Source organism: Sciurus carolinensis, chromosome 17 (genome assembly GCF_902686445.1).
Source record: "Sciurus carolinensis chromosome 17, mSciCar1.2, whole genome shotgun sequence".
Lineage (NCBI taxonomy): Eukaryota > Metazoa > Chordata > Mammalia > Rodentia > Sciuridae > Sciurus > Sciurus carolinensis.
The window spans coordinates 41,085,931-41,101,859 of NC_062229.1; the positions used below are offsets into that span (position 1 = coordinate 41,085,931).

General features: G+C 39.0%; 1 protein-coding gene across 4 annotated transcripts in view; it reads right to left on the reverse strand.

The window, feature by feature from the left end:
• Window positions 1–769: 769 nt before the first annotated feature.
• The window catches only part of Lrrc3b (leucine rich repeat containing 3B), an 89,990-nt gene continuing 74,830 nt past the window's right edge, over window positions 770–15,929 (reverse strand). For all 4 annotated transcript variants that reach the window (XM_047531910.1, XM_047531911.1, XM_047531913.1 and 1 more), the window contains exon 2: window positions 770–2,429. In XM_047531910.1, the coding sequence (XP_047387866.1) occupies window positions 1,490–2,269 (780 nt within the window). In that variant the 5' untranslated portion in view covers window positions 2,270–2,429 and the 3' untranslated portion in view covers window positions 770–1,489. The remainder of the gene's footprint in view (window positions 2,430–15,929) is intronic.

Genomic DNA, 15,929 nt, shown 5'->3' on the forward strand with positions numbered 1-15,929 from the left:
TCTAAGATACTGAATCAATGACTTAACTGATTTCTGATCCACAGACTACCATCTCATATGATAAACGTGATAATTAAGACAATCCAAAGAAAATGCTCAGTTCACAGTAAGTGTTCCACAGATGATATTTGAAAGCAAATTATAATTATTTCCTTAGATTGGATTTGAGATAACTGTCATATGGTTCCAGCTTTGTCTCTCACTTCTCTGCAGAGGCTTCTTCATTCTAAATACCTCCCTGTGTCTTTATCCCTTTGTTCCTTCTGTGTCTGTCTTTTTTGCCCACATCGTCACCTCATGAGATCCCACCCAAGACTCAAGGATTATCAGTAATGCCATCTTAAAACCAAAAAGAAACCCATAATTCACGATTCCAAGAACAAAGTGTGCTTTCTCCTACCTTGGATCAATGACAGGGATCCAATATCTTGGTGTGTGACAGATTTTTTTTTTCCCCTCAAATCTCACAGAACTGTACAGTTAATGTGGGTGATTTTTTTTTTTTTTTTTTTTTTTTTTTAACCATGTAACCTATACTTCTGTAAGCCAACTCAGTAGGAATCTAATCTTTGGAGACAGAAAGATCTGCTTCAAATTCAAGTTCAAATACTTTCTACCTGGAAAATCATTGAATCTCTTTACTTGATGTCTCTCTTACATAAATAAGGCAATAGCCACTTTCTCCTCTTGTAGTGAGGGTTAGAGACGATCATGGTGTCCAAATGCCTCACACAGTTGAAACTATATGATTATTAAGACTTTCCTCTCCAGCATTATTATTTCTATGTTTGCTATACATTCCTGTCCATCAGAAGGTAATCTCGAGGACAATATGTGCTATCTTTTTCCTGGTCATTATGTCTAGTATAGAGTAGATGCACAGCAAGTATTAATATACCTAAAATGCCAAAAGGCATTTCAGATTAAATATCTGCAGGATGCCATACTTAGATAATCATCTGGGTTTGCTAAAACTTAGTATTTCAAAATCTGATACTCAAGCTGGTCAATAATTCAGCTGTGTCTCCCCAGTGTACAGTAGGTCTTAATAACACATCTTTCGTTGTGATGGTTCTTTAGATTCACAGGGTGGTCTCTTTGTCTTCAAACCAAGTAGAATGACTGTACTTTATTTATTAATTTATTTTTGACCAAAAAGTCACTCTGTTTTCCATGGTTCAAAGTTAAGCTTTTATTTGGTTTAAATTAAAAAAATAAATTTCGTTATTAAATAGTGAGATGGGTCTAACTAATGTTCAGATAGTAGCTTACTCAGGAATATACCACCAGGGGTACAATTAAGGGAGTCGATCACCTAAACTAAAATTATTTGTTATGTCGTAGTGTTTGTTAAAAGTTCAACAGTGGCATAATTCAAAAGAAACTGAAATACAAAGTTTTAAATGTTTACAATGGATGGGAGAATTAAACCACTTATTCTACTGCAATCTCAAACTACTTTCTTTCTCAGTGCCAGTCAGTTTGGACATTATACCACAGTGCTAATGTCATCAGGTTCATCTGCTTTCTTTTGCCTGCTTGGCAGGGATTTCAAGTATTCAAGGTGTCTCCGGGCGTCCTCCTGATTTTGCCTCACATAATACACCACATATGAGATCACCATGGTGAACCAGCCAAACATGGTGACCAGCATGGCATAATCGGTAGTTTTTTTAGGGAGGTTACAAAGGTCAGCATCATTGGCAGCATTGAGGAATGGTCTTCCGGCGTGTTCATCCAACACGGAGGTCTTGCAGATTACATTGTGGGCTGTCTCATGATTGGACGCCATGCTCCTCAGAACCTGCTGCAGAGTACAGTCACAGTGCCAGGGGTTGTTGGCAATTCTGGCCCTGGCCTTCAAGTTATTGAAGGCATTTTTATGCACGCTTTGAATCCGGTTGTCGGACAAGTCCAGAGTCTGTAAGGTTTCAGCTACTCCTTTGAAGGCGTGCTCATCAATAAACTCGATGCCATTTTTGGACAGGTTGAGAACTCTCAGTTGATGCAGGTCTTTAAAAATCTCATTGGGGATAGACGTGATCTGATTGGAGTCCAGATACAGTAAGACTGTTTCGGGAGGAAGATCTCTAGGTATTTCCTTGAGATTTGCATTGCTACAGGTGACATTTAAGCCCCCAGAGGAAGAACAAAGACAGCCCTTGGGACACATACTGGCAGAATGAAAGCACAGTATCATAAGAACAAAACTCTGTAGGAGGAGACACATGGAGAGGGAACGGGTTAACCACAGGTCTACCAGATTCATGCTGGAATGTCAGCATAATCACAAGTCCATTCCTCATTTACTCCAACAACTGTGGCAATGGTTCCAGCTCTGGCCACACTGTTGATTTCCTTCTTGTATGGTTCAAAATGCTGCCGCTAACACGGGTGTCTCTTCATCATTCCTGCCCTTGCTTGGGAACCTAAAGGAAAGGGAAGCAGATGCAATTAGCCCTTTCGCAAAGGGAGGAACACTGCAATTAAAAATGCTCTCAGGCGTCGGGTTCTACGTGGGCAGGAAGGTTAGTTATGCAGATAATTTCCATTAATGCCATTGGGAATCATCTGTGTAATGGGAATCTCCTGCTCAAATCCCAGGTGTTGGGGAGAGGACCGTCGATAAATGACAACATTTCCAAATTCTGTCTCCTTGTTTTCAGTTGGGCAGAATTAGAGCAAACGGCCCCAATTTCTCTCATCTCGACTTCTCTCCTGGAACCCTTCTAAATTCTACCACAATGAAATTTAATTATGTCTTTCACCTGTCCTATAGAAACAGATGCATTAATGCAATTTAACCCTGAACTTGAGCAGCCATGAGAAATAATACCAATAATTCATGGTTAATGGTCAGAGTCAGGAATATGTGTCATGGCTTTTGAATAGGTGCCCAATTTGGAATATTGTCTCTAAAGAAATTAAGTCTTGAATTAAGAAATGAATAAATGCCTTCTAACCTTCACAACAAAATATTGCTGGGGGCAGACAAACCAGAACTTTCAGAAGAGTTGTTTCCCTTGTGACCTCCCAAGATTACATTAGACCTGGGAGTATGCTTCCAACTGAATTTCCAAAGGATTCTCCTTCTGTCTTCTAAACAACATATCCCCTCCCCAAGGGATCTTCAAATATGACACATACCTACAAAACTTTTTAGTAAAAGAAGAGAATTTAGAAATACTGGTCTCCAAAATCTATCCAGTAGTCTACTTTTTCTTTCCATATTAGCACTAGAAAGAGTCACAGAAATTATAAAATTAAGTGATATAAGCAAGATTATAAAGCTTAATAAAAGCAAAGAGCAGAGATGAGTATAGAAAGTTACCCTCTGCTATAAAGAAGACAGACATAACTTTGGGACCAGTTCACCAAGACTAGTGGGTAGAAATGATACGACTTGCCCAAGGTCAAACAGCTTGTAGGTGTAGAGATAGAACTGCAGCCAAAGTTTTGTTCTGACTCATTAATCTCACAACTCTTTCCACTGCCCCCACAGCTCTCTTCCAATCCCATCTGCTCTATGACGATACTTGGGATCCAGCAAGCATTGCTTTTTTTGTGATTTCTGATGCAGTTAAGTTGTAGCCTAATCCCGTAGCCTGTGGATCTTGCTCCAAGTTGAGAACCCCATGGGGCTCAGTTGAGGGGACCCTCGGCATGATGGGGAAAAATCCAGGCATGATTTCAGAAGCTTCTCTCCCAGGATCTGAGAAATAAGGAGAGCATTCACTCCTCTTATAGCAGTGAGCATCAAAAGTCTTTCTGCATAAGCAACAAATGACTTTCTGCAAACTTATCCTTTATAAAGATCCCAGATGGATAAATACAGAGGGAAATGACTCCAAATGTTACCAAACTTGCAGAAGAGATGATTAATGTGAGCTGAAAACATAATGAACTGGGTTGTTAATCATGGAAAAATGAGATTAACAACAGCCAAATGGAGTGGATGTGCTTTTGGAATCCTGCATCCCTTAAATGCCAAAAAATGCTAAAGAAGGACCCCTAGGCTGGCTAAGCCATCCATCAACAGCTCATTTCATTTGCAATGAAGTGTCCCTCCCTTCCATATTTTCCTCCCAAACTGCATTGTATGACATTTAGGGACTGTAGTAATTATTTAGATGGGAGAGTGGCAAAATAAACAGATATGAAAGGCAGGGCACTCCGAGAAGAAAGAGGAGCAGAAGGACAAGGCAGGGGTGCAAGAAGGAAGACTTGAGAAGGATCCAGGAGATAGAAATGAATTTGATTGGAGGGGAAAAAAAAGGAAGGTTGTGTCAACCAAGCAACTTTCATTAACAGAGTGTGAACCAGCCTAAAATCTCTAAAAAGGCGGGAAACTTCTGGGGAGAGTTCATTTTTTCCCCCTTAGTTTATTTAAAAGAGTTTTTCTGTAGAAATGTTTTCTATTTAATTCAGACTAAAAACTCCATGAGGGCAAGGACTTGTTTGTGCCTCGTGTAAGAACAAGAGTAAATAATTTCAGATTAGGAAATATACTGGTTGTGTACCAGCTTTAATCCTTGTTAGCAAGATGCTCTTGGCTAGGTTGGTCAATCTATCTCAACCTTATTTTCCTTATTTTTTAGAGACTTTAAACATACCAATTATAAGGTTGATTTGAGAATTACACAAGATGATCCACATAAAGCACTCAGCACAGTGCCTGATGGGTAGCACTCAGCACAGTGCTTGTCAGCTGTGGTCACTTTTATTATGCCCAGATACATGCCTGACACTTACCATAGTGCTTGGCATACTGTAAGGGCAAAATATCTGTTATGTGAATGAAGCAATGCAATACTGAGAGTCTAGCTGTGCTTTTTCTTCCATATGGTGACTATTTTTGTTATTATTTGTAACATAAACAGTGGCTCATCAAATGTCTACTAGTTTTCCATGCCAATGTGGTAGATTTTGGAAGCATAAGTACAGGCTCCTGAGAGACAGACTCCTCTAGGCTTAGTCATGGTTTCTCCAGAAAGATCATTCCAATGGCCACAGTCACAGACAAGAAATGGTTAGGACACATTGTGAGTTCTTAAGATCATAGACCAATTCTTCTTGAGATAGAATCTCCATGCCCCCGAAGGGTCACTCCTACTATGGATGGAATGCTCTCGGGGAGTACAAATACAGAGAATCTTTTGCATTCAAGGATATTAGACTAAAACTAAGTATTTAATTTTCTATGATGTTTGATAAAAGAAGAATAAAACCTTCTGAGATTGGCTAAATTGCTGGGACAATCACTTGGCTTCCATCCCCTGCCAAGATAAAATGACAATAGATGAAGGATGTAGAGAGTTGAGTCCTTGGATGTTGTGATGGTCTGAGAATTTGTGTCCCCATATTGAGATCTAATTCCCTTTGTGAGGGTGTTTAGAGGAGGGGTTCGGGGGAGTTGTACAGGTCATGGGAGTGGAGCCCTCATGAATGGTATTAGTGTCCTTATGAGAGGGTCCCAAGAGAACTCCTTTGCTCCTTCTGCCATGTGAGGTCACAGAGAGAAGCTGGGCATCTTTGAACTGGAATAAGGGCCCACACCAGACACCAATCTGGAACCTTGAGTTTGGACTTCCCAGGTTTCAGAAGTATGAAAAAATAAATTTCTATTGCTTCAACAGCACAAATGAACAAAGACAGATGTCCAGGAGATAGACAGTAAGGTTGAAAATGTGGGGTCAAAGTCATCCTCACAGCAGGGATGGAAGAGCAACTTCTCTCACTCCATGATGCTGGACAACTAGTTTCCAAAGAGGTCAGTTTGACACTGCCTTAAGTTACTGGACAGATCAACAGCAGCTGTTGAAAAAGGAAGACATGGAGAGATGAACCTCATAGTAAAAAAAAAAGGTGGGTATTCCTCTGACTGATTATCACCCAGCAGAGAACAATGCTAAACAAGAGCTTGGAAACCTCAAACTCCCTCCCACTCTGCACACTCTGCACACACACACCCAACATAGCAAACAAGATGTGCTCCTGGAAGAACGCCTCCTTCCTAACTTCAGAATGAGTGGGTGGATATAAGGAAGGTCCTGAGGTCACGCTGTGAAGGAAAAACAGTAGCCACAGTCACTGCCTGCCCCTCCAAAGGAACCAGACACAATAAAGAGGCAAACAAAACTTCATTGTCTTTCTGCCTCCCAACGCCCTCTCTGCAATTCTCAACTCACTGGACAACCTCGTTCCTATCCATTTATTCCCTTCAAATGTGTCAACCAGGAGGCCACAGTCTTTCTAAAGTAGTGCCTAGGTATGCTCTGTGTCTTCAAAGATTATTTTATTCCCAAACTCATGTTTTGCTCACATTTTCTGGCACCCATCTTTCTAGCATCTTTATAGCAGTTAATACTGGGATTGGGTGGCGAGCTTCAAAGATTGTTTCCAGAAGGAAAAGGGAAGTGCACTCAGCAGATTACTCATTCGGTGAGAAGACAGTTCATTCAGTGACTGACTAACAACTCTGTCTTGCTTTCTATTTCTTTCTTCTCATCAAAAAGGAATACTCAGGTCCACTTAGGAATTCTAACTCGAAAATGTTATTAACCCTTCTGAGACAACAGAGTGCACCAATCCAGAAAGATATCTGTACACCAATTTCGTTCAATTACATTCTGTGCAACTCTACTATTAAATGGGAGGACTTGATTAAAAGGCAGAAAAATAGCAAAGCAGAAAAGTCTTTTGACTCACAACACAAAATTCACACCAATGGGGGAAAATACACTTAATTACATAAACTTAAAACCTCTGCATGGCAAAAAATTGAGGTAATCCATAAAATCAAAGGACAGATGACAAAATAAAGGGCTGATTTTACTTTTAGTGTACAAAAAAAAAAAAAATCTTACAAAGGATAAGACACTGAACCAATAGAAAAATGGACAGGAAAAACAAGATACCCAAATGACAATATATATAAAATGTTGATGAAACAATATGAAAAGATCCTTGATCTCATTGACAGTAAAATAAATTTAAGTTAAAGCATCTATAATCTTGTTTATAATTAGGAAGGCTATTTAAAGTCAATGAACATGTGAAGAACTATGCATTCTCAAACACTTGATGAGCAAATAGACTGGTGAACTCTTTTTATGAGCAATTTACAAGTCTCAAAAATTTAAAATTTAAAAAGAAGCTTAACTCTTAAACTTGTATTGATGTAAAGATGTCCAAATATGATCCCCAAAAGCAGCTGGGAAAAATCATATATATAGTATAAGCACATTTGTATGTCATTTTTTTAAATAAAGAAGTAAATAAGCAAATATAAGTATATGAAATATAATCACATATACATTTCCAAAAGATCATAGAAACTTTTAATAATGTCTAGGCTGGGTGGTGCACTCCTGTAATCCCAATGGTTTGGGAGGCTGAGGCAGGAGGATTGTAAATTCAAAGCCAGCCTCAGCCATCTTGGGGAGGCCCCAAGCAACTTAGCGAGACCCTGCCTAAAATATAAGAAATGAAAAGGGCTAGGGATGTGGTTCAGTGGTTAAGCACCTCTTAGTTCGATCTCTGGTACTGTCCTGCCCCAAGAAAACAAAGAAACTTTTAATAAAGGTTAATTCTGAGTAGTGGTGGAACTATGGGGCAATGAGAGAAGAATGCATATTCTGTACTTCTACATGATCCTAAATTTTTGTTATGAAAGAGTGTTTTCTTTTATAATGAAGATTTAGAAGATGATAACACAGAAGCATCCGAGATTAGTTGAAAAACTACCCCAATTTAGTGCCTCAGAAAGTAACTATTCAGCACGTGAAAGTGTTGGATGGTGTCGTCCCAGGTAGCAAAGTTGATGAGAAGATGATGAATTTTAAAAAGCAGAGCATGTTTCAAGAGACTGGATATATAAATGGACAACATATAAAAGTAGAAGACTGACCCACAACCTGTAACAATCAGTCCAGGAAGCCAACCTCAGCCTCTGTGGCAACCAACTGAAATTAGCCAAGACTTGACCAATAAATGACAAACTCCCTAAATTTTGTTGCTGCTTCCAATTTGGAACCAAACAGAAAGAGCCAAATGTGCACCCCCTAACCAGTCACATAGGATGCCGTCCTTTAGTTACCCTGCCTTCAGCCTCCTCAGGCCAATGACCTCCAACTGGGGCTTACCTGAAATTTCCTTTTATTTCACTGTAAAGCTTCCACTCCTCCCTGCCTGCCTTTCAGTCTTTGCTAAATACAAGGATAGTGGCTGACTCCCCAGCTTAGAAACTCTGAATAAAGAACCTTCACTTATTCTCATTTGAGTGGTTTTCATTCATCGAAGCTAACGTTTGAGTACTTCATATCCTTTAAGACAGTATTTTCAAGATTAACTGTATTACCTAGCAAGGAAATCATATACTGACTTATTTATATGATTAGATTTCCTATAAACTAAGTATAGGCTGCATAACCTATTAATCTGTATAATCATGACCCTTCCTACCCCCAGGGGAAAAAAAAAAAAAAAACAGGGAAATTATGTTGGGGTCGAAATAACTCAGGTGAATGAGTTGCACAGGTGATTCCCTCCATTGCTGCTCTTTGGGATTATGTTACCTCTCCTTCATTCACGTCTTGAGCCTTGAGTCATGCTTTGAATTTTTGTGCTACGTTTCCATCAGGGCATTCCTAAAAGTAAATTCAGTTTTCACCCTTCAGCTCCCTACTGTGACTCCCTGCCTCCAACTTCAACCACTGTTCTTCCCTTCTGATTTCTTGAAAAGTTTTTATTTGCATTCTCTCTTCCACCTCTCCCTTGCTTTGCCTTTCCCATTGCCTCTCTCATCGCTCAAATCACCATCTTGTTCATAAAAAGTGAACAAGCCTGGACTGCCTCTGTCCAGATTTGCTTTGCTTCCATTCTCCACTGTCAGGCTAAAGTAGCATTTGATCCATGTTGTCCCACAGATCAAAAAGCTCTAATGGTCCACTATTGTTCCCAACAACCTCCTTTTCCAATCATATCTCCCTCCACGCTTTCTTGCACAAACCAAGAAACTTGAGCTTAATAAGCACAAAACAGTGAGCAAAAAAACTGATAATGAGGGCACTGTGTCCCACAAATATAAAAAGTATCAGACACCATCTCAGTTGATGATGCCTACCATGTGAACCAGCTTTCTTGATTTCAAATGCAATTATGAAGATGTGCCCCATGAATCATTTAGGTGGTCCATTAATAATAATAGCTGCTGTCCTTTAGTCAGGATATGAACTGATAAGGGGGGATATGAACAGATGAGGAGGAATACAGCACCCTTCTATTTAAAGGAAATATAATATGGTTGTGGATTCAAAATGGTTCAAGGCAGGGAGCTCCTGAAATCTACAGCCTCTCACTTCTCTAATATCCTAGTCTTTATGATATCATTTGTCATTTTTTGTTCTTAAAGACATCAAGTTATCTTCTTTATTAATAGGCCATATGGTCTTCAAGGGCAGGGTCAGTATCTTAATCCTTTTTATGTTTTCACATTGCCCGTGGTAAGAATTTAACAAACATTTATCAAAGTGAATTGGGATCCATTCTCATTTCATCAAAAAAACAGCTGTAATTTACTAGGAATTTGTTCCATGCCAAGTATTATAACTTTCCTACGTTCATATATAAAATACACGACCAGTGTAACTCCACATCATGCACACCACAAATATGGGATCCTAATTGGAGTGAGTTGTACTCCATGTATGCATAATATATCCAAATACACTCTACTGTCATGTATATCTAAAATTAACATATAAAATATAGCTAACAAAAGTGATGAACTCATCTAACAGAATGGTGAAACTGAAGTTTTGGCTAGGTTCCTAGTTAAATGGACATTAGTGAGGAATTGAGTTATCATATGGTGCTTGACTGACACATGTTCTGTGGCTCGAACATCTCCTTCCCTACTTTAAATGTAGAAAGGGTCAAGAGGTACCTTCCTATCACCTCACCAAGGAAAGAGTTTAACACATGACCCCTGGAACTTGGGGGCAGAGTTTCCTAGAAGAAGAACCAGGTCAACCTGATATTTTGATGGAGCAAGCAAACACCTCCAGAGTGGTCAATAAGGGATGAGAAACAATTTCCTATGTGCCACCAATCATCACCAAGGACAAAGAGCTCCCCAAGGTTGACAGCATCTTGGGTCCTATCTTACTGTCTCATGAGATTTCTTGGTAGGGCAGAGGGAACCCAGAAACAAAAAACTGAAAGATATGTGCTTAGATCTGGAGAAATAAACATTGAGAACACAGCCACTACCAGAATCAGGGAACCATATCAAGGGGGCTGTGGCATGAGAGACTCAGGTGAGAAGCACCAGGTCCAAAGACCATGAAGCTTCCTGAGCAGCTGCACCAAGATACACTGACATGGGGGTAGAGTGGGACAAAGAGGCAGAGAGGAGAAATCAAGCAGCCCATCACTCCCCATTTCCCTTTGAGCCTGAAACAAAAGGAAGTGGAGAATAGTTGAATTATTATATAAATTTCAGTATTTTCAATATTTTGGACTAGACATTGAAATTATCATATTTTTTACCTTGGTTTAAATTAACTGAGTTTGTGACTTCAAATAATGGTAGGACAGTCTAAGGTAACAGACTAGGCACAAAATTATGGGGCTGAATGAAGTTTCCTTATAGGAACTAGAGGAGGACAATCAATGGAACAAACAGTGAAAGAAATAAGTAAAGTTTCATTTTCTTCCTGTTACATATATATCATCTTGCAGAATCCTCACAGCATAAAAGGGAGCAATTAAGACCCTTAATTGTACAGATGAACAAATGAAGCTTTAAGGAGGTTATGTAACCTGTCTATAACAAGTTGCTAAGGGACAGAACTAACATCCTTTCTTCCTCCTCCCTCCCTCTCTTCTTTCTTTCTCTCCTTCTCCCTCTCTCTCCCTCTCTCTTTCTCTTTCTTTCCCTCCCTCCATTTCCCTCCCTCCCTCCCTCTTCCTCTCCCTCCCTTCTTCCTTCTTTCTCTCTCTCTCTCTCTTTCTCTCTTCTTTCCTTCCTTCTTTCTTTTTCTTTCTTTCTTTGATCTCATTATGTTGTCTAGGTTGGCCTCAGTCTGTGATCCTCCTGTCTTAGCCTCCTGAGTAGCTGGGATTACAGGTATGCATCATCATACCCAGCTCAGAAGCAAGATCTGAAGGCCCTTGTCCTCCACAGTATGTGGTCTAACATAGCACCATATGACATTTTATAAACTGTAATATTTCTTTTTCTTCTTAACTGACTCCAATGAAATGAGGAATAAGGACCAAGATAGTTTATATAGCATATTGTAAAGAAAGATGGGTGGTGTAAAAAGAAGGAGGAAGAAAGGCTGAAGAGCTTCCAAATCCAAATTTCTAAGATTAGGCATTTGTCTTACATTTGTGAACTACTGTAGATGCTTGTGAGGTAGGTTCTCGCATATGCTCTTATTTGATTATCCATGAGTAGCCCTGTCAGATACATAGGCCAGACGTCATGCATCCTGTACACTGGAGGAACCCATAGAATGGAGACTCCTCAAAGTCACACAATTCATTAGCAGGACAGAACCAAGGTCCCAGATGTCCCCCAGAGCAATTCCTGTTCAACATGCATCTGTTTGTGCATCTCTTTTACTGGTCACTTTTTAATATGGAGAGTCTGTTAACACAAGTGCTGAGTCTCAAATGCCAAACAAGTTCTCTATTGATCTTTTCCTATGGTAATGGTGGATGCTGAACCCAAGGTCTCCTACATGCTAGGCAAGCATTCTACCACTGAGCTGCATCCCCAGCCCTGAGACTCTCTTAAAGTCCACTCTGATACAAAGCTGTTGTCAAAATGGCATGCAATCCATTTGTTCCAGATCTCAGTCAGTGTAGGTACTACTTTTCCTCTTTGAAAACTATTTCATGAAATAAATGTTTAGACCCTTGATATACTGGAAAGAACCAGAGGCTTCTGAACACATTGTCTCCTCCCTAAATGATCTAGAGCTCATAGATTTCCAGGGTGGATATAGAAGTTCTTCCTACTCATGAATTCACTGGAAAAACAAACAAACTTACTTTTTAAAAACCCAGCATTCATCCCTCTTTGGGTATTGAGCATAGAATTAAAGATACCATTATGTCTTGGCTAACATCCATAATTATTGTGCAACATGATGCAAGTTTATAGGGAGATTAAGAGGGAATCATCCACCTTGGTTTCTTTTCGTTTTTCTACTATTTCCTAGCATTTTCTCTATGGAATTTACAACTGTGAAAGCTTTGCAAATTTTAAAAATAAAATCTATGTAAGTTTAGTTCCAAATACTCAGCATAGCCCAGGATAGCTTGAAAGTTGCCTTTAGAGAGGCAACTTTGGCTGAATTCAGCTATACTTCTGTGTAGGATGAGTGACTGTTATCACTGTTTTAAAAAATATTTATCTTGCTTAACCCTGAATTTTTCTTCTAACATTAGATTCTATGATAATAGTTATCGACTTGGTGGGAAAGCACGAGATTGTCTTTCAAAACAAAGGTCTAGAAACTGGATTCGATCCTCAACTTCTCAAGGAATGAACTTCAGGAATTTAGCAAATTACTTACACTTCTATGTTTTGGTTGCTCTAGTATCAACTCAATACACCATTAATAAATCAAAACATCAATAACATCTTCCTCAGTGGTCTCACAGCTATAAGGATAAACGAACATAAATACATGTGAGATGTGTTTCAAAAGCTTTCAGTGGCCAAAGATGATGCTCTAGCATAATTTTAGCATTTTGTTGTTTTCCTTTTATTTAGGGAACCTCATATTTCTTTTAAACATAATCTGGTAGGAAAGGATTTTCATATCACCTGTATGGTACCCACACTAAAACACATATATCTAACCTGAATCTAGTCAAGAGGAAAGGACCTGGCCAATCCAGAAATTGAGGCATTTTCAGACAATGGCTTCTTTGAAAAGTTTGAAAGAAAACAAAACAACAAAAAACAAAAATGCAAAACAAAAGTAAATGAAAGGGCATCTTCAAAGTAGACTCTAGAACTTGTAGACTAGAGGAAAAAATGTCACAACTAAAGGTATGTGAGAGAGGAACTAGATTTTTAAAAGATGCTAAAAATGGACAACATTGGAAGAACTGGGGAAATTCAAATGCAGACTGTATGTTAGATATTATTTTATAAAGTTTAAGTTCTCAGCTTATCCTGATATAGAAGGATAGACATAGTCCTTATTCTTAGGAGACACATGCTGAAGTATTTAGGGGTACCTTGTTATAATACTTCAATTTTCAAAGTGTTTGGCAAATACAGACTCTCTGTCTCTAGTGTAGAAATGGAGACAGAAGTGGAAAATGATTAACAATTAGTTCAGGAAAAACTGATGGATATACAGTTCACTGGAACAATTTTTTTTCAACTTGTTGGAAAGTTTTAAATTTTTTCTAAAGAAAATTTGCTATGTCTTAAAAAAAGAACTTGAAGAGGAGAAGAAATCCTCTTTTGGTGAAGCAGGAGAGTCTTAGGAATCCTAGTTAGCATATGGATGATCCCTTTAAATGGAAACCCCAAGTGCATTTAGCAACAGTTCTCTGAAATAGCATTCCATGAACTCCAGGAATAAAAAAGAAGGTCTATACAAGACTATGTGAGACTTTGGCAGGGTGAATGTGGCTTTAATCAGAGACCATGGAGCTCAGTGTAGCTACTTGATAATTGTGCAACCTGTCTATCCCACAATTTTCTCATCTGAACATGGGGTAAAGACAACTCCCATATCACAAGGGTGTGGTAAGAATTAATTGAGATAACACATGTAAGACACATAACAACTCTCAGTAAGAGTTACTACCACTGTCAGTCATATGTCTTTGTTGTCACGGTCCTCCTCATCACCATCGCCATCATCTCACACTGTCATCTCTCTGCTATGACAATATGGAGCCTTTAGAGGACAAACACTCCACTTTGCTCCCAGCCTGGTAGTCCTTTTTCCTATGTTTTCTAAAAAGTAATTTTATTTTTCATTTATCATTAACTTTTCCATATTATGCCAAGGAGAATCTAAATGGTCCATATTCAAAGACTTAATTTACAGCAGAATTGTGGAATGGTAAAGAAAATGCAGCATGTAAGGAGCAAAAGGATGAGCGGTTGATTCTGATGGTCCCCTAACATTTTGTGAACACCTCCTATGTACGAGGCACTGGACCAAACTACTTTAGAGATGGAGACAAATTGCTGTCCAGGATGGCCATATTTTGAGTCTTCCCATACTTGATTTAGATGATGAGATTATGGACTTTTGAACTGACAATGCATTGAGACTTTGGGGTTGTTGGCATATGTTCATGTAGATGAATGTGAATCTTTGGGGGTCAGAGGGTAGACTGAAAAATGGACCCCCAAATATTTGAATTTCATGTCTAAAACTTATGAATATTACTTTTTATGGAAAAAGAAACTTGGTGGATGTGATTAAGTTAGGTATCTTGATTAAACAAGTTGTTCTAGATGATCCAGATAGACCATAAATGATTTTAAGTGTCCTTATAAAAAGGAGACAGAGGGAGATTTAACACAAAAGTAAAGAAGACTACAAAATTACTAAGGTAGAGATTGGAGTGATGTGACTTTAAACCAAGAAATGCTGGCAAACACTAGAAACTAGAACTGGAAATAGCAAGGAAAGTGGACCTTCAACAAATGGATTTTTGTCCATTGAAACTGATTTCAGACATCTGCCCCTGAAACTCTCAGAGATTTGATGTGTGTTGTTTTAGCTAACTGGGTTTGTGGACATGTGTTACAACATTTGTGGTAAAGTAATATAGTAAATGCAGAATAGAACTTGACTATTTCTACCTGATTCCCCTTTATGTGGGTAATTAAGTACCTGGCTTAGCTTGAGTTTCCTGGCAGCCAGAGGAAGAAAATAAAAAAGTCAAATGACAAAACTCGTATTATCTCATACAGCAAAAGATGATTAGCTCTTAACAGAGATATGTACTTTCAAGTTTCAGAATTTTTAAAAGATCCTGGAAAAAGACCATGATACAACATTAATGGACAATGTCTTTAAATTTTCACCAGTGATATGGATATAGTCTTCTTCGGCCTTAGGCATAAAGTCAAGTCATTGATCTGTGAAAGACTCTCTGAGCCCTGGAAAAATAAATTATTAGCTAGGGATGATGTTCACTGGAGATGTAGGATAAAATCAGGATGGGACAAAAAATGTGGTAGAACAGGAAGGCTAACTGTGAAGGGCTTATTTACAAACAAAGACACATGTGACAACGAAAAACAGCTGGGAACAACTGTGCAAGACCAGCTATTCTGGCAGAAACCATCCAGGCACAATGAGACGCAGGATCGTCTCACAGACAGCCTGCTTAAGAGTTGGGTGAGAGTCTGGTCAACCTCACAGGTTGTCATTTAAAAAAGAATATGTTGATCCTGACTGAGAATAAAACAAACATCTGGGTCGAGCACAGGTCAGTATAAATTTGAAACTTCCGGATGTGGGACCATAATTATCAAAGTCTTCAGGAAATGGGGTTATGGGTCTATTGAGGCCTTAGTCTTTTATTAGATATCTAGGTCGTCTCCTACTTTTTGCTACCATACATAAGGTAGAATTAAAATAATTACATTTATGGTCCATATTGTTCAAAGAGCCACTGGATAACATAATGGATAATGACTTGAGAGTTGACTATATCATCCTGTTGGTGTAGAACCTGTGTCCACAGAATCAACAGCAAACTATGCAGAGCTGGGCTGTTCCATGGGAAAGCAGCAGTTTGGGGAGGCTGAATTGCCCTCCCCTCATTTTGGCCATTGTGGGCCTTGGTGCACAATGATGGGGACCATCATCATTGTCTCAGTCCTTCTGCTTCCTGGGTAGCACAGAGTAGATCGGAAAGGCAGGATC